Source organism: Saccostrea echinata, unplaced genomic scaffold (assembly GCF_033153115.1).
Source record: "Saccostrea echinata isolate AGI-Se365-2 ecotype Australia unplaced genomic scaffold, CSIRO_AGI_Sech_v1 ptg000027l, whole genome shotgun sequence".
NCBI classification, from domain to species: domain Eukaryota; kingdom Metazoa; phylum Mollusca; class Bivalvia; order Ostreida; family Ostreidae; genus Saccostrea; species Saccostrea echinata.
The window spans coordinates 8,503,690-8,531,265 of record NW_026889776.1 but is presented as its reverse complement, the minus strand read 5'-3'; the positions used below and the strand labels follow the sequence as shown (position 1 = coordinate 8,531,265).

General features: G+C 33.3%; 1 protein-coding gene across 1 annotated transcript; it reads right to left on the bottom strand.

The window, feature by feature from the left end:
• Positions 1-185: 185 nt before the first annotated feature.
• Positions 186-27,475, bottom strand: LOC133193492 (adenosine 5'-monophosphoramidase HINT1-like). Its single transcript, XM_061329464.1, has 3 exons — positions 27,328-27,475; positions 7,980-8,084; positions 186-560 (listed from the first exon to the last, which is right to left on the bottom strand). The coding sequence occupies exons 1-3, from the start codon at positions 27,436-27,438 to the stop codon at positions 396-398; spliced, it is 381 nt and encodes a 126-aa protein (XP_061185448.1). The 5' UTR covers positions 27,439-27,475; the 3' UTR covers positions 186-395.
• Positions 27,476-27,576: the final 101 nt, after the last annotated feature.

The following is a 27,576-nucleotide window of genomic DNA, read 5'->3' as shown; positions in this document are numbered from 1 at the left end:
CACCCTTTCATTAGAAAGCTCATTTGAGATTTTAGCTCAGGTCGAGTTAAAAAGCTCTGAATAACACGGAAGTAGTGATTTTTAAACGTCTGTGTATGTAACTATTTTATAAGCCACATTGCCATACTGATCCCTGGCATCATAGTATGCAGATGTGGCTCAAGAAAATCACCACAAAGAAAAGCTTTATATTGATAAAATGGTTTTATTTCAATAACAAACACAGCTTTATAATCTTAGAATCAAATTTAATGAAATGATAGACCATGAAGTGATGCTCTGCATCGAAATTTGACCACAAACATTCCAGAAAGTCATCGTAATTATTTCTACTGTAAGTTGTCTTATTGACTAAACTGGAAATTCTGTTAACAGCATTAATGTTTTTAAGAGAGTTATCCTGGTGGCCACCCCATTTGTCGTCCACTCAGCACATGTATATGTAAGTGATACACCGACTGACCACCTATTGGACCATCATTGATTACCAGGCGATAGCCCTCATTCAAACCACGCTGCTTAGCAACCTTCTTAGCTACCAGAACTAGGTGTCCGAGGAGCTGCAATTCAGAATAAGAGAATTTCATTACTGAGGTGTTTAACCCTTTCTGCAGCTTTCAGTAATGTAATCTGAGCTTTTTGTCAGTAATCTCATGTTGGCAATACACTGGCATATTAAATTTTCTATATGCATTTGATAATACATGTATTTAATTATAAGGGATTTTTTTTTTGATTGATAAATTATCTTCTGTTTTATAAACATTACATAAAACAAGAGGCCCAAGGGACTTAACGGTCACCTGAGTATAACACAACAATTTACAAGATCCATAGACTCTGAGAATAAAATAAACTGATAGATGAAGCTTTGTTGCCCAAAAGCAAGAGAAATAGAATGATCAGGATCAATGAAATAATTAGTCTAGTATTTAGTAACAACTCATACATTACATTCTAATCTATTCCCCATTTAGCACTATCACCATGCAGACTATTAACAAACTATTAATTCTTCCGTACTACTTTTAACCCCATATTGTGACCTCTCATATTGATTAATTATCAAAAGTGAATGGCAAAGGGGAATAACTTCTCTCAGTTGAATACACATTAATGGAGCCCTGGCCAGGACCAGAACACTTGACCAAATGGTCCTGATGTTCAAAAATCTGGTAAAAATATCCTTGCTTATTAAAACTTTTTATTAAATTTGCCTTCAATATGCCAACGGGCAGAGAAGATTTTCAAAGAAATAATGCATTTTCACTACAGATTCAACACAGCCCTACCCTAACACTAAAACCCATGACCAAGGCTCATGAAATTCTCGAATTTGGTAGAGGTACCCTCTTCATCATAAGTATGCACTTAGTTGAAGATTTTCAAAGAATTTACACATTATCAATATAGCCCCCCCCCCCCCTCCAAGCCCGAGAAACACCAAAACCTGGGGACCACAAGTTTTAAAAATTTTGTAAGAAGCAAAATTGTTCATCATAACTATGCACTTTGTTTATCTGCTCAACACTAAAGAGCAGACACAATTATTTAACAGAATTAATGCATTTTCACTATATTATCAATAGAGCCCCACCTTCACACCAGAACATCTGACTTAGGGGCCATGAAACTCACAATTCTGGAAGAAGCACTCTTGTTCATCATAACTATGTACTTAGTTTCTTTGCTTCATATCCAGGAGCAGAAAAGAATATTTTCAAAGAAATTATGCTTTTTCACTATATAATCAATAGAGCCCCCCCCCCCCCCCCCCACCCTGGGGCCATGAATTTCACAATTTAGGAAAAAGCATCTGTGTGCATCATAACCCTGCACTTAGTTTGTTTAAATAATACCCAGGAGCAGATTTTCAAAGAATTAATTTATTTTCACTACATAATCACTAGAGCCCCACCCTTACACCAGAGCCCCTGACCCTTGGGCCATGAAATTAACAATTTTGGAAAAAGCATCCTTGTGCATTTTAACCATGCACTTAGTTTGTTTATTAATAAATAATACCCAGGAGCAGAGAAGAAGATTTTCGAGAATTAATGCATTTTCACTATATAATCAATAGAGCCCCGTCCTAACACCAGAACCCCTGACCCGTGGGCCATGAAATTCACAATTTTAGAAAAGGCATCAATGCTTATTATAACCATGCACTTAGTTTGTTTAAATAATACCCAGGAGCAGAGAAGAAGATTTTCAAGAATTAATGAATTTCCACTATATAATCAATAGAGCCCCGTCCTAACACCAGAACCCCTGACCCAGGGGCCCTGAAATTCACAATTTTGGAAGAGGCTGTCTTGCGCATCATAACTATGTACTTAGTTACTTTATTTAATACCCAGGAGCAGAGAAGAAGATTTTCAAAGAATTAATGCATTTTCATTACATCAATAGAGCCCCTCCCTAACACCAGAACCCCTGACCCATGGGGCATGAAATTCACAATTTTGAAAAAAGCATCATTGCTTATCATAACCATGCACTTAGTTTGTTTAAATAATACCCAGGAGAAGAGAAGAAGATTTTCAAAGAAATAATGCTTTCACTATATGATCTATATAGCCCCACCCTAGCACCAGAACCCCTGACCCTGGGACCATGAATTTAACAATTTTGGTAGAGGGCCCAATGCTTATTACCATCAAGCCAAAAGTTTGACTACTTGATGCCCAGGAGTAAAGAAGAAGATTTTTAAAGATTGCATCAATTTTAGTGGTTTTAGCCTCACCCCTGGGGCCCCAGGGGGGCAGGGACCATGAAATTCACATTTTTGTTTCCCTTCACCCAAAGATGCTATATGCCAAAATTGGTTGAAATTGGTTGAGCGGTTCTAGAGAAGAAGTTGAAAATGTTCAAAAGTTAACGCACAATGGATGATGCACGTCACACGACAAGACAAAAATGGATAGCAATAGGTCACCTGAATGAAGGAGTACCATTCTGGAAATATGACGTCATTAATATGATGCATTTCTCTATTTTCAACAGAAAAAGCCTTAAAATGACCAATTTCAAGAGTTATTTTCCTCAAGAAAATAGTGTCCACAGCCTTCGCCCACTTTAATTTTTCAATATGTTGTGTAAATTTCTTTGAAAAATCACATATCTCAAAATCTTTGTGGGCGATGCCTGTGGACAATATTATCTGAAAGAAAATTCCATTGAAAATTAGTGTCTTCTGCAACTTTTTGAGAAAATACGGGAAAATGCACAAGTTTATGACGTCACAACTAGCATTTAAAAGGTCATGTGAGAAAAATTATTTGTATGGTCTTTCTGCATGGAATTTCAATGATTCAGAAAGCATGAGTTCTGATTTTTTTACATCACTTTCATTTTTAAGAAAAACAAGATTTTTATTGAAATCGTACCTTCTTCTTTAAATCTACACTTTGTCAGGAATCTTTCTCAAAAGTTTCATCCTTTCTGGCCCCGTGGTTCTTAAGAAGAAGATTTTTAATTGACGCCATCGAAGTTTTACTTTTTCTTAATTATCTCCCCTTGGAAAAGGGTGTGGTCCTTCATCTGAAGAAACTTGAATCCCCTTCACCCAAGGATACTCTGTGCCAAGTTTGGTTGAAATTGGCCCAGAAACTCTGGAGAAGAGGATAAAATTGAACAAGAGGCCCATGGGCCATATCGCTCACCTGAGCACATTGGCTAGACAAAAGCACAAATCAGTTCAGTATTGAAAAGATTATGGGGGGGGGCTTGAATTTTAAACTACCTGATGATGCTTCCATGTCAATATAACAAATGGCTTTGTTGTACTTGAGAAGATATTAAAAAAAAATTCCCATATATTCCTTTGTAAAAATTTTATCCCCCATTGTGGCTCCTCCCTATCCAAGGAGTCATCATTTGAACAAACTTGAATCTACACTCCTGAGGATGCTTCCATATCAATATGACTAAACATAGCTTTTCTGTTCTTGAGAAGAAATATTTTTTCTATATGTTCTTATGTAAAACTTTCCATCCCCCATTGGGCCCCATCCTACCCCCGGGGGTCATCATTTGAACAAAATTGAATCTACACTACCTGAGGATGCTTCCATATCAAAATGACTAATCATGGCTTCCTGTTCTTCAGAAGAAGATATTTTCCTTTATATTTCTATGTCAAACTTTGATCCTCCATTGTGGCCCCACCCAACCCCCAGGGGTCATGGTTTGAACAAACTTGAATCTACACTACCTGAGGATGCTTCCATAAAAATATAACTCATCATGGCTTTGCTGTTCTGGAGAAGAAGATTTTTAAAGATTTTTCCTATATATTTCTATGTAAAACTTTGATCCTCCATTGCAGCCCCGCCCTACCCCCGGGGGTCATGATTTGAACAAATTTGAATCTACACTACCTCTAGCTGCAGAACTGTAGCTCTATGCTTGAGAAAATTCGGACAGACAAAGCAGAGAGCTACAGATCCACGCGTTGTAAAAACCTTCGATTTATGCCGCCGCTTTTTTGTCGCTCACATCGGGTATTATTTCTTGTATTTTATGCTTCCCCTCACTTTAAAAATAGTATCCGATAATTAAGCATATATTTTACTCATATTCTTGATACCTTATTTACCTTTCAACGGTCTCAAACAGCCCTGGTATGGTTTTGGAATGTCGGTTTTAAAAAATCCCATTCCGACGTCCATATTAGGGGTCGTGAGAAAAATTAGTCTTTCAAAAAACATATACTTGCCGAGAAAATGTAAATAAAATATTCAGGAGGTTCAAATATCATGTATTTTGTCTACAAAGAATATAATATGTATGTAAAAAAGAAATGAGATAAATAAAACCAAAAATTGAAAACTCGGGCGTGTTATTTCAGGATGACACCAACGTCGACGTCAGAATGCATTTATTCTAAAGTCTGGAACCATTGAAAGGTAAATAAAGTTTCAGGAAAGGAGTAAAATATATGATTAATTATTGGATACTATTTTTAAAGTGGGGGAAAGCAATAAATACAAGAAATAATACCCGAAGCGAGCGACAAAAAAGCGGCGGCGTAAATCGAAGGTTTTTACAACGCTTGGATCTGTAGCTCTCTGCTTTGTCTGTCCGAATTTTCTCAAGCAGAGAGCTACAGTTCTGCAGCTACACTACCTGAGGATGCTTCCAAATAAATATGACTCATCATGGCTTTGCTGTTCTTGAGAAGAAGACTTTAAAAGATTTTTCATATGTAATACTATGTTAAGCTTTGATTGCCTATTGTGGCCCCACCCTAACCCTGGGGGTCATGATTTGAACAAACTTGAATCTACACTACCTGAGGATGTTTCCATATAAATATGACTCATCATGGCTTTGCTGTTCTTGAGAAGAAGATTTTTAAAGATTTTTCCTATATATTTCTATGTAAAACTTTGATCCTCCATTGTGGCCCGCCCTACCCCTGGGGGTCATGATTTGAACAAACTTGAATCTACACTACCTGAGGATGCTTCCATATAAATATGACTCATCATGGCTTTGCTGTTCTTGAGAAAAAGATTTTTTCTATATATTTCTATGTAAAACTTTGATCCTCCATTGTGGCCCCGCCCTACTACCGGGGGTCATGATTTGAACAAACTTGAATCTACACTACCTGAGGATGCTTCCACATGAGTTTCATCTTTCCTGGCCCTATGGTTCTTGAGAAGAAGATTTTTAAATGATGCCATTATTTTTTCACTAATTCCTTATTATCTCCCCTTGAGAGAGGGCGTGGCCCTTCATTTGAACAAACTTGAATCCCCTTTACCCAAGGATACTTTGTGGCAAGTTTGGTTGAAATTGACCCAGTGGTTCTTGAGAAAAGTCAAAAATGTGAAAAGTTTACAGACAGACAGACGGACAGACAGACAGCTAGACAGACGGACAGACAGACGGACACCGGACAAAATGTGATCAGAAAAGCTCACTTGAGCTTTCAGCTCAGGTGAGCTAAAAAGTTTATGATGACGATAACAACAAGGATGACAGACAATGAACAAATTTTGATCAGAAAAGCTCACTTGAGCCTTCTGCTCAGGTGAGCTAAAAATGGGTCACTCAATAAATACCAAACTCATATTTGATCTGTAAGTCATCAATACAAAGAGACAAACCAAAGGGCAATATCTAAATGCTCAGCGAAAAGAAGGTCTGGAAAAAGTTTATTAGAAATTTTCAAAGTCTGAGGGCCAAAACAAACTTATAAGAATGGGTCAATCAACATGAAACTTAAAGTTGATCCGTAAGTCATCAATATCAAGAGACATACCAAAAACAAGATGTGTTTGTGAAACACTATGCCCCCGTATGGCAGCTTATGTCGAAGGTTAAAGTTTCTCAAATGCAAGTCAAAATCCAGGCCAAAAGATAAAAAATGTTGATACCCAAAGAAAGATCTTGTCTCGAGGAAAACACCTGTGAAATTTGAAAGACCTAGATACAACTGTTCAAAAGTTATGGTGAAGGTTAAAGTTTTTTAAATAAAAGTCAAGGTCAAGGTCAAAGTGGTTGGTATCCAAAGGAAGATCTCGTCATAAGGATTACATATGTGAAGTATGAAAGCCCTAGCACCAACCATTCAAAAGTTATGGCCAAGGTTAAAGTTTTTCAAAAGTAGGTCAAACTCCTAGGTCAAGGTCAAAGGGTCAAAGTGGTTGGTATCCAAAGGAAGGTCTTGTCACATGGATTACATATGTGAAGTATGAAAGCCCTAGCATCAACCATTCAAAAGTTATGGCCAAGGTTAAAGTTTTTCAAAAGTAAGTCAAACTCCTAGGTCAAGGTCAAAAGGTCAAAGTCATTGGTATTCAAAGGAAAGTCTTGTCACAAGGATTATATATGTGAAGTATGAAAGCCCTAGCACCAACCATTCAAAAGTTATGGCCAAGGTTAAAGTTTTTCAAAAGTAGGTCAAACTCCTAGGTCAAGGTCAAAGGGTCAAAGTGGTTGATATCCAGAGGAAGGTCTTGTCACAAGGAATACACATGTGAAGTTTGAAACCCTAAGCACCAACTGTTCAAAAGTTAAGGCCAAGGTTAAAGTTTTTCAAAAGTAGGTCAAAGTCCAAGGTCAAGGTCAAAAGGTCAAAGTAGTTGGTATCCAAAAGAAGGCCTTGTCACAAAGAATACACATGTGAAGTTTGAAACCCCAAGCTCCAACTGTTCAGAAGTTATGGCCAAGGTTAAAGTCTCATAAAATTTTGCAAAAGTGGGTCAAACTCCAAGGTCAAGGTCAAAAGGTCATATATGATGGTACCCAAAGAAAGGTCTTGTCACAAGGAATACACATGTGAAATATGAAAGTCATAGCTCCAACCAATCAAAAGTTATGGGCAAGGTTAAAGTTGACAACAGACAGACAGACAAACAGACAAACAGACAAACGGACAAACAGACAAACAAACAGACAAACAGACAGACAGGACAAAAACAATATACCCCCGGGATCTTTCGATCTGGGGGCATAATTAGGTATTATCTCCAGGTACAGCAAAATAAAATCTTGAAAAGTGAATTATTAGTTTACTACAAATTTTCAAATCCTAAGGGAAATAACTTTTGTAAAAATGGGTCAATCAACATGAAACTCAAACTTGATCTGTAAGTCATCAATTATATCAAGAAACATACCAAAATCCAGCTCAATATCCACAAACAAAGCAAAAAAAAGTTTGGAAAACAGTGGATGATTAAAAGTTTTCAGAATCTAAGGGCCATAACTTTGGTAAAAGTAAATCGTCAATCAACACAAAACTCAAAACTAGGTCTGTAATATCAAAAGACATACCAAAAATCAATTCATTACTTTCAAGCATAGCAAAAAAAGTTCCAAAAACTATGATGGTATGAGTGAATGATGGATGGAAAGGGGCAACACTTTATACCCCGGCCATTTCATGACGGGGGGATAAAAATAAGATTCATTATAATATGAATGAGTATGTATAAAGTACAGCTAGTTGTTATACTGACCTGCTCCTCACTGTCCTCCGCCTCTGACAGTCGAGACAGAGGCTTCTTAGGAATCACCAGGAAGTGGACAGGAGCTTGTGGAGAAAGGTCATTGAAAGCCACACACTACAATAAAACAAAAAAAAAACCCAACTAATTCAATCAATAAGTCAGCTTTCTCACATTGCTAGCATACAATATTAAAGATCAGTTTATAATACATACATTATTTGGGTTTCTTTTTTATTAATTTATCTTTTTTTTGGACCTTCAAAAAAACAAATTAAGAAAATTATCATGAAATTTGCATGAAATTATTGCTATTTTCACTGTTTGAACTCTAGATGGCTAACACTTTATTGCACATCATAAAACTCTATTTTTTAGCAACAAACTGGAAGCTACTGTTAAGAATGACTGTTACATGTATAATACCAGAGACATAACAAAGTAAATGCAATAATGTAGCCCTCTCAAATTTTTTTTGGCCTCTCCTGAAATATCACATAAAAAATATCAGAAAGGGCTACATTATTGCAGCTAATAACAAAGATCCTCAAGCATTCAAAATCTTGCTGTGCTTAGCATGTTTAGTATATTTTGTTTACTTTTTTCCAAAACTTTCTCCCTTTTAATCACATAAATCTTTAAAATTATCAAGAATAACAAAGTAGGACCTTTTTATTAATTCATATCAACAAGCTACTAAGAATGTTATTTTTTGTAAGTTTCTTTATATTATGTAAATATTGCATGTAGTAGTAGAGTGTAACATTGAAATTTTTCACCCCAAGAAAACCATTGTGAACCAAGTTGCAGCCAAGGTTGAAAATGGAGGGGGGGGGGGGGGGGATTTTCAGTGTTACACTCAATTTGATGCAATATCTAATATATACATTTGTGGTATCTCTCTATTATATAAACATACAGAGAGCAAATATCTTCATACCTGTATGAAGTTTTTCGAAGGTCATAGGTCATTACGTGACCTAATCACACAGCGCAGTAATATCTACATAAAAAGACTTACTCTACTTAGCACTATAGCATGTTTTTCATGCATAAAAATGAACAAAATACCCAAGTAAAATAATAATCATTTTATTTACAATGTAAACGAGTAATTAATACAGTTCTTGATCGATTTTACATAGAGAATAGAAAACTACATATTATAAATTTCATGTCTGAGCTGCATAGTCTCAACGTTTACCCTTATTTTTCTTGTAGACCTCTGAATGCTATTTTTTTTTCATTAAACTTTACTCACAATAAATTTGAAAATCTGTTGGAAAGTATCAATGTAATGCAATCACGCCACAAACAGCTGACAAACACTGCACTTCGGAAGTTCGGTAGGCACACCTCCATCATCGAGATTGTTGTCTTAACAATGTAAGCTGTCACCTGTGTCTCCGTGTTAACCACTGTTAATATCATAATAAATATGCTGTATTGAAATCGTAGATTTTATGTTTCTGATCAAATTTTAAATTTGATTCCAAGTTAACTGGTCTGGACAAGTGTCTCCATCCATCCCTTTCCGACCGAAATTCCTCCAACTTTTTATTATCAAACATCGGACGTGTTTCTTGTGTTTTTTTTACATCGAATATGGGTTCTCACAAATACAAAAATTCCCAGACACCAATATGCTCACTCTAATTGATCACAAGTAGCCTTTCACAGAATATTCCCTTCAAAACAGAATCCTTTGCTAGAGGAATTTGAAGCGTAACCGCTTTTCAAGCCGATTTACACCTTGCGTAATTTGTCAAAGTCTACGACGAACAGTTAGTGCAATATTTATATTCGATTATATTCAATTGTCCGTCTCAGATGTATATATAAGTAATAAATAACAAGTTTAAAAACTTCAATGGGAATTGAAGTGGGTCGGTATGTGATCAAATCTTCTGAGAAGGCCTTCGACCTTCACAGGATTGGGAAGGTATAATGTCCTGATAATATAATGGCACCGTGTAATTCATGGACTGGAGGCATGGAATGGAGTTATGGAGTGGACTTTGGAGTGGAGTTTGGAGTCAAATTTTGGAGTCTAAGATTTTTTTAAATTTGATTTTTGCTATTTAGAACAAAATTCTTCAGGTGACAACTCTGTAGTTTATTATATTCCCATGTTGCTATAAAGCACCAGCTATTGCAACAATTAACATAACCTCCTGTTACTAAAATTAGGTTATCTTGTTGAATCACCTTAAAATCTGCTTAAAAACAGACAAATAATGTTTCTTTCTACTTGTTTAAGTGGTGTCATTCATGCCCATTTGATATTACGTAATTCATTTCAAAGTATTTTTCTGCTCCTTTGGCCTGAGATTTTCCGATTGTTTAAGCAAATTTATTCTTTATTGCAATACCCCCAAAATAAGAGTTTCTGAATGTGAGCTTAACATTGATCAATCTTGGTATAAATATCAGATTTAATTTGTCGTATTGACGTATAGAATAAAGATACAAAATTCTTCAGGTGACAACTCTGCAGTTTAATTATATTCCCGTGTTGCTATTGGAAGTGATGCGTGTGTTCCTTGGAAAAGTGTAGATGAACATTTTAGTTTATATTTCTGTAACTTAAAACTAGAAATATGTCCATAGGACATGAATACCCCATCCAGTGTATATTAGTAATGCAACATGAAAATTTATATTAGTGTATGAAGTTTGAAGAGAGTATCTTGAAAAGTTTCTTTAAAATTGAAATTGAAATTTTTTATTGGATAAAAATGATAAATTCTCACCAGATTATGTATAAATGTATTAAGTGCATAAGCTTACATAAAGATATCTTAAACGGTTTCTTTAAAACTAAGTAAAATGCAAATTAAAGAAAAGTGAGGTCAAGGTCACAGGAAAGTGCAAGGTTAAAAGATCTGATGCAGTTGAATAGCTCTCACTAATAAGTATCAGCATATTAAGTTTGATAAACATATCTTGAATGGTTTATTTAAAACTGAGCTAAACACTGATTTCAGAAAAGTGAGGTCAAGGTCAAAGAAAAGGTCAAGGTCAAAAAATGTTGATGCAGTTGAAAAGGTAACATCAGTATGTATCAGCATATGAAGTTTGATTACACTATCTTGAATGGTTTCTTTAAAACTGAGCTGAACACTAATTTAAGAAAAGTAAGGTAAAGGTCAAAGGAAAGGTCAAGGTCAAAAAATGTTTACACAATTGAAAAGCTCTCATCAATACCTATCAACATATGAAGTTTTACAAAAAAAAATATCTTGAATAGTTTCTTTGAAACTGAGATTTGAACTGAGCCTAAACGCAAAGCTCGATAGAAGGACAGAAGGACGGATTAGACAGACATGACAAACATTATATGGCCCGGCCATATTCATGGCGGGGTATAAAAATATTATGAAGTAAACTAGTGGTATGCATTTTTAATGTTTATTTGAATTATTAATAAATATCAATTTTAACCACTTTTCATAATAATTATTAATTAAATTTCTTTGTAACATCAATTAGAGCTTTTTTCACAATCAAATCTATACTTAAGAAAGACATTGTATCAGTCATATTTAAAAGCTTTTATTCTAGGAGTTGATATATTAACAAATATTTATTTAAGATATTGATTGTTAGAACAACTCAGTTGAAGATCACATTATCTATCACCTAAATCTCAGGATTGATATTATATTAATGTTAATTTTCATTTAGACAGATTAATCTTCTGGTCCAACTCTTGAAGTTAATTTTTTCCTCAAAAATGAATTACCCATAATTATTGTACTTTAATGAATAGCATACTGATGTGAATAAATGGGTCTGTTACAATCGCCTAACACTGTCTGCATCCTCTTGTCTAAATACCTCTTGACAGATTATGTGGGACATACAGTGGCTGCACCAAATTCCCGCATATTCTTTCAGATAAGGTCATGGGTATCAATTTCACTCTCATTGTCAAAAAGTGTGTTATATAAAACAGTGACAGTTTATTCTATGTTTTAATCAAATTTAACTGTTACATAAATAATGATCACCATAGCCTTCAACACATAATTGGAAGGTGATAAAACCCTTTGAACTAAATTTTAGCTTTCTGTCACATCTTTGTTATGTCTGCTAACACTTTTATATGTTTTTGACCACACAGCTGAACAATGTAGGTTAATATATTGTTACAAGGTTGTTTGTAGAATAAGATTGATGATTTTTCTCTCTATATAATTTACTTTAGATTTGCAACCATCAATTTTGTATCTTAAAATGTGACTTTAAAAGAAGATTATCAATAATTCACATACATTTACTTAAAGAATTAAATAATATTATGATACTGTAATATGAATAAAATACATTGGTGACTCACAATTTTATCAGTTTAAAAGTTAATGGGAAGGAATGCACTGTGATGCTAGTTAAGGGATGATAATATTTATATAAACTCCTAAAGAATGCAATAATTTTAATGTATGCATGCTGTTAAGTTAATTCAACACTAGATCACATACTCCAAAATTAAATGGTCATCGTTCACTGTGAGTTTAATCAGTGAAACTGGGTGTGAGGATTCTGGTTTTTCTGTATGAGCCAGTGTAATCTTAAAGAGCTTTCACTATCAATTAGAAAACTAAAAATTTATTCAATGTTTAATAAAGATAAACTGGAGTAAAAACAATTAACACAATGCATTCACTTGAAGTGTGATATGACCCATAGTTGATTTGTTGTTTCTGAGGGCGAGGTAGCAACAACCCAAGAAAATGGGAGAGAGATTAGTATGGTAATTGCTATGTCATTTTTAATGCAAGGAAGTAAGGGAGTGAGTGAACCTTATAGTACACCATATACATGTAATAGTGGTATTAAGTGTGAAACTTATTTTAAAACTAATTATTTTTTTTTAATTTAACATGGAAGGTAATGAAAAGGTGAGTGTATATATTGAAAAAAAAAGCGTTCATATAAATTGCTGTAAACACTGAACCTAATAGCTCTGTTGCAACCAAGCTCTTGACAGGTTTGTTAACACATCAAATTAAACTGTATTAAAACAATCAGTAAGACCGACTATATCTGTTGATTAATTATGTTCAACAGTTTCCAAACGTTTTTAAAAAACAGGGATTATCTTGTCAGTATCATGTCTGTCTAGTATTCAATACTGATGTAATTTTCTCAAGTTACAAATACTTACTTAAGTTTCAGAAACTTACAAATTTTAATAAAGTTATAGTACCTATGAATTGTCAATCTGTTTAGTTACAAGATATGAAACAGCCAACAAATGTACAAAAAAGAATTAAAGACTTTCATACTAATGCAATTTCTTGAAAATCTTTTTCCATTCATGTTTTTAAAAAAAATCTTAGACTCCAAAATTTGACTCCAAACTCCACTCCAAACTCCACTCCATAACTCCATTCCATGCCTCCAGTCCATGAATTACACGGTGCCTAATATAATGCCCTGATTGACCTGATCACATTTAATTCTAATTTATGAAGTAGTAAAGTGCCAAAACAAGTTTCTTTTAACTGATTATAATTAGGATACTAATTGTCTATAAGATTCATGAAAGAAAAAATTAAAAAATATATTCTTTATTTTGTTTATTTGACAGATAAAATTGACAGGGGTATAATGCCCTGATTTGGGGTATAATGACCTGATGACATGATAATATGAACAGCTGTGATAAAAGCAAGTTTTCATTATATTTGTTTCACTTCTCAATCTGATTTATTTTCAGTAGGATAAATAAAAGTTTTAGAAAAAAGATTTTGGGAAAACATCTATTTTCTATTGCTCAAAAGCCACTCTGGAAGTCAGCTGGGGTATAATGTCCTGATTTTTGAATGCCCTGATTTTCAATAATGACCTGATTTAAATACTTACGTCTATACTCATTCATTGAAACTAATGAAAACTAGTGAATAATTCCTTTATAATTTGATTTTCATTTTAATTTATTTCTTTTATTTTTAAAAATTTTCTATCAATTTTTTTCAAGTTGATACAATATGCGTATTATACATGCATTTTATTGTAGAACTCTTAACCATTCATTTTATAATATTGTGCTATGATTCATCAAAACAATCCAAAATCTTAGTAGTAAACTTTGATGGTTTTAGAGAAATTGATTAGAAATGTTTTTAAATGAACACAATTTTGATATACAGGCTGTGGTAGCTAACCAAAACAGTATAAAATCAAAGTACTCAGGAGTACAGAGAGCCGGGCTTATTTACAAAGCTGATTTTTTTTTTACATGAGCCATACCTATACATTGTATTAACAGCTAAATAATGAGCTCTGCAGTCATTGGAAGAATATGTACAAACAATTATAAAAATAATAATAATAATAATAATAAGGGTTCAATGACATCTTATTTGAAAATAATTGTTAAAAATCTTATGAAAAATTTATTTTAAAATATCAAAATAAATGATAAACCAATTAGTTTTGGGGACCTAAAACCACAGTCCGAATTTATCGGGGTCAGAGTTAACATGACACCGCCGAATGTATCTGGTTCCCTCTCCTGCTTTTCTCCGTCTTTGTAGAGAACTAGGCTACGACAACATTGACTATAAAAAAACATTACGCAGATGAACTATTGTGTTTGACTTTGGACTGAAGTTTTCAAAGTCATTACTACTGATGTTTATTTGTATAGATAAAACTTCGTTTCATTTTTGTTGCTTTATTTAGCATTTGTATTATCTCAAAAGTGGTTGAGAGTAAGTACTATATTTTTACACGTAACTTTAATTTGGCGACTATGGGGGCAACACTTCCTGCATTGAACAGGCTGACAATAGCCGGCAATTGCTCTTTGAGCAATAAGCCCGGCTAAAAATAAATAAGAATAAAAATAATGCAGAGAATTTAAATATGACCTGAGGTTACTTAATATTTTAAAACTGTGGAAAAAGATATAATTTAATAATTTTTTTGTTCATTTGTTTATTCTTTTAAAAGTTACGAGCACTTATGTGCTGATGGAAATTTTACTAAGTAAAAAAATATATCTTGAATAACAAATTCAGCTTTGTTGGTCAGATGTGTTTCTTTTAAAATGTAAAATGAATGAAGTCTCTCGTGGACATAATTTTAAATAAGGATATTTATCTTTAATTCTTACTGCAAGGTACAGACAGTACAACAAAATAAATGGATCAATTGAAAAACAACAACAACAAGCAATGCACTGTTTGGATAATCATACACTGCTTGTTTATTACGTCTGATAGTGTCAAAGGGACATAGACCATACATATCCTGTGTACTACATCCCGTATATGGCTTCTGTAATTATCACCTGTGTAATTCCAGTCAACCATGCTCTGCTGACCGCATATTTCATAAACAAACCTAATAGAATCTAATTTTTCTGATTTAATTATTACACATTATATAAAAGACAAAATTATTTATCAATTAATTATATACATTTGAATTTATATACTTTATATAATGAAGTTTGAATCTGTCTTAATGCTAAACAACCTAATACACTTTTTTTTAAAAAAAAAAATGTTTCTCTAATTTAAGGCATATTTAAATATTGTTTTAACTTGTTTGTGAGAAAAAATGGAAAATATCTGAGGTAAATCTGTAAGTCAGCAGGTGTAATCATGCATTTTCAAATATCAGTTCTTCTTATTTAAACATGACGTTTCCTATGTTGAATGCTATATATATCAAATAAAAATTTATTTCTGTAAAATATGTTGTTAAGCTATAATCTTATTATTTTTGAGAAAATATCTCAGACACATTAACTTTCATTTAATTCATGTAAAACAAAGTATAAAAATATATACCGGTTCATTTGAAAGACCCGTTAAAAAAGTCAAATTCTTTTACAATATCAGATCCTCAATTATAAACAAGCTAACAGGCCAATTCTATTTTGCTGCATGTCATATATCATTGAAATTTGTTTTATATCAGTAAAAATTTTTTTAAATATCTCAGGTCACATAAAATCATCAGATTGACCGAAACATAAAGTATGGTAAAACTTTAATTAGTGAAATACATGTATCAGGATCACGTGACCAACCCACTTCATTTCCCAGAGAAGTTTTTAAACCTGTTATTTATTTCTTAAATTTGTAGACTGCTAAATATATATGCGAGGAATAAATCATTGCATAATTTCACGAGAAACACCACTCGTGAAATAAAATTACTCACTTTTATTTTTATGGTGCTAAAATTCATGTAAATTCATTTCTCTTAACATATTTCCTACTGCAGCCAATTCAGCTGGGCTTATGAGTAATACAGAAGGATAACAGAGCTGCTGCTGAGAATGCTCGGTCAATTAGCACCATGTTTACATTCTGCCTGATAATTAGATTATTACTATCTAGAGACATATAAAAGTATATATTTTCTAAAAGCTCTTAAAATTCTGCTTCTCATGGTATAATTTTCAGAATGCAGTAGCAATATTATCCTCAATATTACTTGAGTAAATAAAAGAAAATTTGTAAACACTATTTTTTTTCAATTCTTTTTATTCACATGCATTTTACTCAAATAAAGTGAATGTGAACAGCATCATTTTTTTGCATAAATTCATAAAACAACCATTTCTGCTTCAAATACATTTCACAGTAATTGCACTTCTTGTACATGGAGTATTTCTTGAAATGAATATCATCTTCACTTTGCTTCAAAGTGCAAGTGCACTTAAGCAATGCTTAACAGGCCCTTTTCAGTGCCTTATTACTTTAGAATATATTACCAAATTGTTCTCTTCTGGTAACAGTTAAACACAAGTGGATATTTCTAATTAAAATCACGTTAAAACATCGCCTAAATCAGCATGGATTTGATACAAATGAAGATTTTTAAATGCCTATACACACCCAAAATCCGGAAAAGTCGTACCAAACCTATTTTGAGTTTTGTTTATTTAAATCAAGGGGAGGAGAGGTCCGAGACATTTAAATCGGACACTTGAACAATCTGATGATGGATCATTGACAGGCGCGTTTGCCGAATGGTACTTCTTGCACTATTTTACCTGAGAAAAAAATCGAATGAAGTTGTATAGATGCCTGTAGCCATAGTGATCAAACTAAGAAATTTGCATGCCTGCATTTGAAATAATATAATAAGTATTAACATTAGTTCCTTTAAATTTTAAAATGAAAAGTGTATTTAGGTGGCTTTCAATACCGGTACCATTATCTTGCATGAATGTTGAAAATGTTTGACGCTTTTATGTATGATGACATTTTAATGACACTAAACTCTCCTAACCCTCCCGTGTTCCTACAACCAAATACATACAAACTTCTCTATGCGGCACGACTTTGATATACAGTAAGCACCTATGAGGAATGTTTATCTGGGTAGAACTCACATGGCTACCGGTATTTTGAATTATTTATTCCACGGGTGGGTTCAACATAGGTCATACAGGTAAATAGCTCTCGCTTGCTATAGGAAAAACACTGAACTTTTCATACATTTTTAATATTTTAAGTACAAGCCTAATCTTGTACAAATTTCATACTTTAACACAAGTTTTATAAATGCATAATGCAATTTTTGTCATTCGCACAAGTTTGTACAACGTTAGGCTGACAGTAAATGACGGTCGTCGATTTACTATAGAAAATCACGGATGTTGGCTGACCCCTACCACATTGTATGGCTTTGCTCTTTGTATGTTCATGAATTTCAGCAATAAAATTTGTTGAGTCTTATGGTTTAGATATCAATAAATGATCTGAGATGAAAAATTATGCTCAATTTGATTCTTCATTTTTTCACATTTTACTGGGGCCCAGAAGTGCACTCGTTCTTTACAACCACCATCCAAAAATGACTTTAACAACAAATCTTAGCTATATATATATATATATATATATTAGGGATGTCAACGAATAATCGACTATTCGACTATCAGTCGAATGGACCGACGATCGAATAACGAAACGACATTCGAATAAATAAATTCAATAAAAGAGTGTGTAACGTTTATCCGACACGGTCTAAGGGGAATAACTCTCAGTTTTTCCATTTCTCTCAATGAATATTCTTGAAATGATACGCAAGTAATCAAGTTTACAGTTTATTTACATTTTAAAATCCACAATAGCATAAACCCAGTAAGTATAAAAATCCAAATAAAAATTGTCCGAAGTGATCGTAATGAATATCAAAAACTGACTGACTGACTAAAATCGCTCCTATATTTATACATAAAACCCATTGCTCACAAGGAGCAATGCAACGTAAACAAAAACCCATTGCTCGCGAGGAGCAATGTCATATAAACAAATCATCGTTGCGTAATAATTCAATACAAGTGATAAAGAGATGGAATTCTGATCTTAAAATTGAGAAACTGTCTTTCCTTAGAACGCAGTCGATAAAATAATTTTCCTCATTAAAAACTGCTGACTTTACATGTAGATAGTACAGTAATTAGAAATGCTTCACTTCCGCGAGAATTATTTGTCAATTAATGTGTTGTTTTTTTGTAATAAAATAATCTCACTATCCTGGGCTTTGTTTGTAAAATGATTAATTGGATTTGATCTCATACCATGTACCCATTATAGCCATAACATGTTTGAACACTACGATAATTATTATAAAATTAATATTCTTTTACAAATTTTAAAGACATTTTGATAGCCGGGACAAAAAGTATGTTCAACTGTTTAACATTATCAAAGACATCTGTGTGTTTTAACCCCCCCCCCCCCCCTCCAATTATTTTAATAAGCTTTAAAAATATATAGTACTGTCATTTTTTATGCTTACTAAAAAACATCTTTACAGACCGATTTATGGACAAGATTTAGTTAATATAAACACGCTATCCACAATTTAGGTGCATGTGAACATCTCTGTGTAACATTAATTTTGTTGTTACTTTTTAATAAATTTGAATAAAAAAGGTTTTGGGGTTGAATACGTCATGTACCAATGAGGTTTGAAATAAAATTTTATTTTCCGAAAAAGATTCGAATATATTCGACTATCGTTCGAATAATGCAATCGAATATTCGACTAAAGAAAATAAATATTTTGACATCCCTAATATATATATCTGTTATTTAAAGTGTTATATGTTGTCAGATAATGAAAGAATAACATCTTTTGAAAAAATTCCCAACTTAAATGTACTTACATAAAATTTATGGGAAAAAAACAAGTCCTTGGAAAATATCCAAATGAACACACAATCAGATTTCTAAGCATTTGATTTACTTTTTCAACATTCTCATAATGTGCTTAGAACTGCACTCTAAGTGCACAGCAATGTAACATTGTTGACATCCAATTTTGTCACACCTTTCCTCTGTCCCTTTGGTCGAGAAAGCGAACACTCACGGCACACTTTGTTCTTTGGAAACAGTTTCACGATGTCATGAGCCCACAGTCAACCTTTGGTGGTTCCCTTCTGGCCCTGGTGTCACCAATAAGATCCTCTACCAGTTCCTCTATAAAATACTGAAAACCAGGCCATCTTTCCCTTGCTGCATGAGTGTGTATGTCCTTGGCGACAATGTACGCATTGTGGGCCGATGCCATCATCAAATAAAAAAAATGCGGCACCACCATTTCTTTGATCTGTGGTTTAGCCGGTAATACCCCACCATTTGATCACAGAGATCCACTCCTTTCATATTTTTTTGATAATTGGCCAGCATGAGTGTCACCTGCACCAAGCGATTCTCGGCAGCTCTTCTGGAAACTTGACCACGGTGGGCTGGATCGTGGAAGTTTAAAAGCACGGTTACTGGTTTTGTGTCTTGCCATACACAGTTAGTCAGGGTGTCTTTCTGAGCAACTCGGAACTCATGTTTTTGAAGGCTTACTTTGCTTAGCAGAAGGTGTTTCGGAAGTCCTTTTCTATTCACATGCACTGTTCCACAAGCCATGATTCCTCTGATGTGAAGATCGTTTAGAAGTTCTGGACTTGTGTAAAAATTATCCATGTACACACACAGGTTGGATCCAAAATCATGATGGCACAGGTCCATTACAACTCTGTGCATAAGTCCTTTCTCTTGATTGTTTTCTTTTCCTGTATATACTTGGAACTTGCTCAAGTATCCAGTATCACTTTCAGCCAGAGCCCAGACTTTCACACCCCATTTTACTTGATTTGCAGGTAAGTACTGCCAAAACGATAATCTTCCCTTAAATTTGATCAAGCTTTCACCTACAGTTGTGTTCCCATAAGGCACATACAGTTCTGTAAACTTGTTGGTGAGATATTCCAAAAGATAGCGTATCTTCCAAAGTTTGTCAGGTGTTTCTGGCTGAATCTCGGCTTTCTGGGTGTGTAAATACCTCCAAATTAGGAAAAATCTGTCCCTGGACATTACTCGGGTGAAATTTGTATTGAACATCCACTTACTCTGTCTCCAGTAATCAGCTTTGTCTGGAAGTCTTAGGATCCCCATGGCAAAACAAAGGGCTAAAAACGCCTTGATATCAGACATTTCAACAGGCGTCCATTTTGGAGCAAACGGAGGGGGTGGGTTTTTTCTCTTTCCTGGCGTGCATAATTGTTAGTTAATTGAACTAACCTGTCAAGGAGTTCGTTGGTCCAAAACAGTTCCATATACTGCCCAGCTGATGCCTCTTCCGGGTGCTCAACTGTTGCGCCACCAACTTTTCTGATTGGATTTCCAAGACGTGGTCGAAAATTTTCAGACACCCATTCGTTCTGAAACCCAAGGAAATCAGTGTCGTCTTCATCATCTTCGTAAAAAATGTTGTAAATCCAATCATCAACATCCCCACGATTTATTTCTCGATCAATATCACCCACACTTTCTTCTTGTTCGTCATATTCTGCTTCTATATTGCTACCATCGCTCAGTCCTTCATCTCTCTCCACCATTTTGAAATTATCGTGTCAGTGCCTCAGATTTCTTTGTTTTAAACCAAAATTTCCCTCATGAATAGGGTATCAAGTTTCATTTTTAATGCGCATGACCAAGGGAAATTTCCACTTTGTCTAAATCTTGTAAACATTTTATTCATCTGGGTTTTTATAAGAGTAATTCTAAGCCCTCTATGACGCTTGTATGAAAACAACGACTGGAGTGGTATTACAAAGGTAGGGCAAACTACGACTGCAGTCATGTCGAGTAGGAAATGGGTTAACCGCCATGTAAATTCTCTTAATTAACCACCCACTTGCGAATTATTGTTTCTGCGATTAGACGTTAAAGAGGCATTTCGCGATAATAAGTACCCGCAAAAGATAAGGAAGCTACAGTTTATTATACTGAATGTTTTATACAAATACATATAACAGTGAACCATGCATGCATAAATTCTACACAGTCACTATTTTTTGGAACATCACCTGTCATCAAGCAATGTTGATTGTTGCTAACTTTTGTCACGATGTGACATATTGTGAAATTTTAAATGTTTAACAATGTTGCACTTCTTTGACAAGAAAACCAAATCCCCTTGGACCAATATTTTTCCCTCAATCCTCGAAAATCTGATCCCTCGAAAAAATGTGACTTTTCAGTATACGAGGGGTGATCAAAAAGTATGGAACTAATTGAATTACTTCCTTAAAAGAAATGAAATGACGTTTCAGTGTTCATTATTTTTTCAAGTAGTCCTCTTCAATTTTAATGCACATCTGCCATTGTTCTGCCCATTTGCGAAGCACGTGATCCAGGTGGTCACGTGACATTCTTCGTAGCGGTCTGTTCACAGAAGCTAAGAGATTTTTCCGAGTCTTATATTTCTTATCATGCAAGTAATTTTTTATAACAAGAACAGACCATCTGTCAGAAATGGTCAAATCTCGGCTATAGGATGGGTGGATAAGGATATCCCTTCCCAGACGTTTTTTGTCACAGATAACCTACATACTGACGTCATTTTCACATTGTGACATCACAAACACGGAGCAAAACATTACTTAACATCTGCTTTTTATAGTACATGTGTTTGACTATATGTGTGCCAAATTTCATTCTGATCTAAATTGTTGTTTTTCAAATATAAGATATACGTTAAACTTTACAGCTGTTCATTGCTCGAGTACAACTGAGTCAAACATTTTTTGTCACAGATGACCTACATACTGACGTCATTTTCACATTGTGACATCACAAACACGGAGCAAAACATTATTTAACATCTGCTATTTATAGTACATGTGTATGAGTATATGTGTGCCAAATTTCATTCTGATCTAAATTGTGGTTTTTCAAATATAGAGATAGTTCGCGAACTTTTTGATCACCCCTCGTAGTTATTATACTAAAACTTTAAAAATCAATACATGCACAAAATATATAATATATTTCAACTGATTTAACTTTAGATAAAAAATACACAGCCTTTTTGGCTAAATCCCATTACAATCATGTGTTAATGTAATACATGGTAATAGCAGAGCTATGAATATCTGTTACTTATGTCTCTGATAATACTGTGCATGTTTGACTAGTGTTTGACCCAGGTGAGCTCAAATTAAAAAGGTCTTTTTTTTAGACCAACTTATCTATGAATGAGAGATTCCATGTATCCGCGTTTTTTTTCCTTATATAACTGGTACCGATAAACGGTACCGTTCCCAATGCCAAAAAACGTTAATTTTTCCCAATTTTGAGACTAAAAATTCCCAATTCAACTGCCAAGCAACAGACTATGATGACATTGTATTTCTTTTTAAATGAAACATTGCACATGTTGTACAAGTTGACTAATTGTTTCACTTCCGCTTGAATCGAAAGTAGAAGTTAGTCTTAATATGGGGGGACCTGTGGTGTAGACAGCGTAATGTCATACATTTTGACAAATTGAAAGCATGAAAATGCGAAAACAAGGGACAGTGATATGAAAAACAATAAATACTTGTTGTTTATTCTTTAAAACACTGGGTAATATGTAATGAAGTTGGAATAAACTGAAAATACGTTTCATTTGTTTAAATGCCAGAAAATTCTCCTTTGATCTACTTCGATGCAATTTTTCCCAACTGAACCGGTACCGAACCCTTTCCCAATGGGTAGAAAAAAATCGCTGTGTATAATATATGTATGTAGTGTTAAGACTTGCAAAATAAGTTCTCAAGAACAAAGTCAGGTTCAAAATTAAGTGAAAATACTTCCAAATGCAACCATAAAATACATTTTATCAAGTACGTCATACTACATACCAGCAAAATTTATCGTTTATATACTTAATGTAGAATTTTCCCAAAATTTTTTTTGTAAGTTTTCACAAAGAAAATCTTATGAAATTTGTGATCAAAATTGGTGTATCCAAATTATTGTTGAAATACGCCTTGAAGAAAATCCTACATAAAGTATATAAACATTACTTGTTGATTTAAATGAATTTTTTTTCTAAAACTAAACTGTGTTTTTGTTGTTTTTTTTTGGGGGGGGGGGGGGGGGGATAAACTTTAGCCCTAGATGCATTGATGTTTTTACAATGGATAATAATTCAGTATCCTGTATATATCTGTTTTACTTGTGGCTTTTCTGATTTATCAGTGTTACATTTTGGAAGAGACACTCTTGTTCATCATAACCATGCAATTCAGAGACTTCTGATTTTGTTCTCACTGGAACTTTTTGTATCCCGTCTATAATATGTCTTGAGGTAATTTTTGAGAAATAAATGAGTGGTTTACATTAAAGATCGAGGCTTGATCAGGGACGTCTGGAACAATATATTTGAGAAGGAAAATGTCTCTAGAGGCAAACTTAATCTCGGTGGAGATTCGGCTGGGCTAGATATTTGGTCTGACGCCCACCGAATCTCGGGACAGTCCTTCATAATTCATGTCTGGGAATTCAGCCCCAACTTCAGCCGGCTATAGCAAGAATTATTCACCTAGGCGACACTGCCGTTCGCCTCAATTAAGTCATTTAGTAGTTTAATTAACTCTCTGTCACTATTATTTCTACCTTGCTTACCGTCTAGGCATGTAAATCCCAACATAAAAACATTCACTGAAATATCCGTTCAAAATATGGCTCTCCTGACGTAATTGTTTATCTCCTCGCACTAAAGAGTTCCTACAGTCTGTTTTCTTTTATGTGATACTGAACCTTTACTGTGGCTTTTAAGTATTTTTGATAGAAATGAAAATAGACCATAGACAAAGATCAAAAGAATTTGAACGAAAATTGAGGAAATACTGTCTCGTTAGTTTAAACAGAGTAGACGATTTCTCTCGTTTCATTATTATTTTGTAAAAATAGTTTCCATTTTTATCCGAATTAGAGATTTTTGAATACTTCAAGAGTTACTTGCAGATAATTTAAATCCGGGATGGAGAACTTGTGAAAATGGATTAACAATACTTTAAGGTCAGTTTTCCTGTGACAATTGTGTGTATTTATGTTAAAATTGTTAATATAACACGTCTGTTATGTACATTCAGACGTATTTTAGACGAAATGTCAGTTGAAGTGTAGGCCGTCACCGGTTCGAGATTTACACCTTTTCCAGAATCAAAACATGCGGCCTGCCTAATTGAAGACCTACAGGTAATTGAAGACCTACGGAAGACCTAGGGAAGACGTACAAAAATATGGGCTATATTCAGCAAAACTGATGTGATATTCTGATTAATCATGTCTTAAATATATAAAATACACAAAAAAATTTTATAAAAAGAAGTTTTAAAGTGTATTTTTAAAGCTCAATATGGGGAAGAACTTCTTCTCTCAGACGACCTACACAAGAACGGTAACTCTGGTTGACTTGTAAACAACAACACATGTTTATATTATCCGTAAAGGGGAATACACAAATAAAAAAAAATCCAAATGATATTTGTTGAGTTTTTCAATCATGTTTATAATAAAGATATAAGCTGGAATATGAATTTTGATGAGATTTATATATAAAAATAATTATTTCACATCAGATGTATAGTCATATTATCTATTATAGTCAATATTTAATTAATATTGCAATTCTTCAAACATGTAATATGTTTTATGGGATAAATATTATATATTCTAATCTGAAATATTGATATGTATACTGTGGATTTGTCATAAATCATGTAAAGTAAGATATCACTCTGAACTAAAGGCTTCAACACTAATGTGTTATATACACACCCTGAGGATATATATATCCGTGTTTTGATTGCAATTATCAACATACCCCACTTGCTCTGATGAAGTTAATTTACAGTCAACATAGCAAAGATATATCTTAAAAAATCTTTGAATGATATCATCTTCTTCCAGAGACACTCATTGTCTCTGCTACATGAAAGAATTAGATTTCTTAATATAAAATAACTTTTTAAAGCTATTAAGTGAAGAAATAAAAAAATCAATGAGTTTTTCATGTGGCTTGACCACATTTAAAAAAAAAAAATTGCCAAAATGGTCACTTTTTCCCCTTAATCAAAAGCATATTTATCTTACAGTGGCAAGAACAATTAAAAAAAATTAAATGACACAATGTATTTTAAAATAACCTGTCATGTACGCCAAAAAATACTAATTAAAACATTAATAATTTTTTTTAACATGTATAGCCAAAATCGATCTTGAACATATTATTATTAATGAAATTGAAAGGAAATGGAAACAGAAGTTCTGAAACTTGCACTGGTTGACAATCTTTAAAATAAGAACAATATATGTCATGAAAAATAAATATTAGCTGAAATATGAATATAATATTAAGACTTTCAAGTGGAATTCTTTGAAATATAAATTAACACGACAGTTTAAAATATACAGAATTAATCAATGAATTTATGGATAGCAGCAAGAAATTATTCTGTTTGTTAATTACATACAAAGTATACAAATTCTTTTTACAATTAAACAAGTAACATGCATGTAATCACATGAATGAAATGCATATTTTGAATAAATTATTATTTTTTGCTGTTCAGGCTCAGTGAAATACAAGAAGATTTTGTAAGTGATCATGGCTCTGATCTTTAAGAAAAATATTACTTAAGATTTTTTTAGTTAACTTATATCTAATAAGTTTTAACACTCTGTCAAAAGCATAAACATATTTATTTTAATTATAATATTTAATTTGTACATTGATATACCAAAATAATTTTGAAAATAAATTTTAAAAAAGAAATAAAGGAATTCATTAAAAAAAAAAAAGGTCCACTCATAGGATCTGGAAACGTGTTATAACAATTTAATAATTCATTTAAAAATATACATATATTTTATGATTGATCAAATTATGGTATTATATAATATGTATATGTCTCTGCTTTGGTTAAGTTTTTTGGGTTTTTTTATTTTATTTTATTTATTTATATTTTTTACAAAAAAAATAATAATATCTAATTGAATATTCCCTTTTATTATTTCATCTTTGATGTATTTATTTTTAAATATCTTCAATAATTCTATTTTTCTTCATTTAACTGTTTACATTTTTCTGATATGTTTTGGTGAACAGCTGATTTGTTATTTACGCGAGTTATCGTTCTTGTGTAGGTCGTCTGAGAGAAGAAATAGTTCCCCATATCGAGTTTTAAAAATACACTTTAAAACTTCTTTTTATAAATTTTTTTTGTGTATTTTATATATTTAAAACATGATTAATCAGAATATCACATCAGTTTTGCTGTATATAGCCCATATTTTTGTACGTCTTCCCTAGGTCTTCCGTAGGTCTTCAATTACCTGTAGGTCTTCAATTAGGTATTCCCCAAAACATGAAGACTTGCGAAGAGAAGTGGATGTAGGCGAAAGCCTGCCCACTTCTCTATAGAGAATAAAGACTTCCATGCATGATACAGTTGTACATCTTCGCTAGCCAAGGGTTTCTGATACGCTACTCTCCTCATAAGCCCTTGGCATACGGTGTTAAAAAAAGTTGGGATTTTTTTCTCAAGTTGTGATTGGAGTTGATCAACATCGTTCGACCAATCAGCATGTTTTTTGTAAATGACGATATTTGCGTTCGGGATATATCTTGACTCTTTAATATCGGTAATGTAAAACGCAAGTAAACAATGATCCGTAGGATAACATGCCATTCTATGAATAGCAATGTGGTGTCATCCTATTTCTAAAGCAACGTGCAAAATATGTGATTAAGAATCTATACTGAAGATGTAGATTTGCATTTTTACATGTTTAAATAACAAATTAACATAACTCAATTATTCTTTAAAAACAAAATTTTTTAAAATACGCTTTTTATTTCTGTCGATGACGCAATATGTGCGTACCTGGTAAGAATCATGATCACGTGACAAAAACAATCCCGTCTTTTGTCAGCACCGTATGCCAAGGGTTTATGAGTAGAGTAGCGTATCAGAAACCCTTGGCTAGCGAAGATGACAGTTGTAGCACACATGTGAAACTGGAGTTTTGGCATTGGTAATTAAAAATACCTGGTCGTCTTCATAAATAAATTCACATGGTACTTCTTTCCGCGCAATCTTTCCAAATATTGTATCGCCTCCAGGTTTTGCAAGTTGTGCTTTTTCTATCTCCTCCGACATGCTTGCAACAAAGTACGAAAATTATGCCGACAATTTTTCATGAATATGGTTTTATATATTTCAATAATAATTGTTTATCTTTTCTTTAATAATTTAACAAAATGAACAGTCTAAGATAATGCATTTGCAATGGTTTAT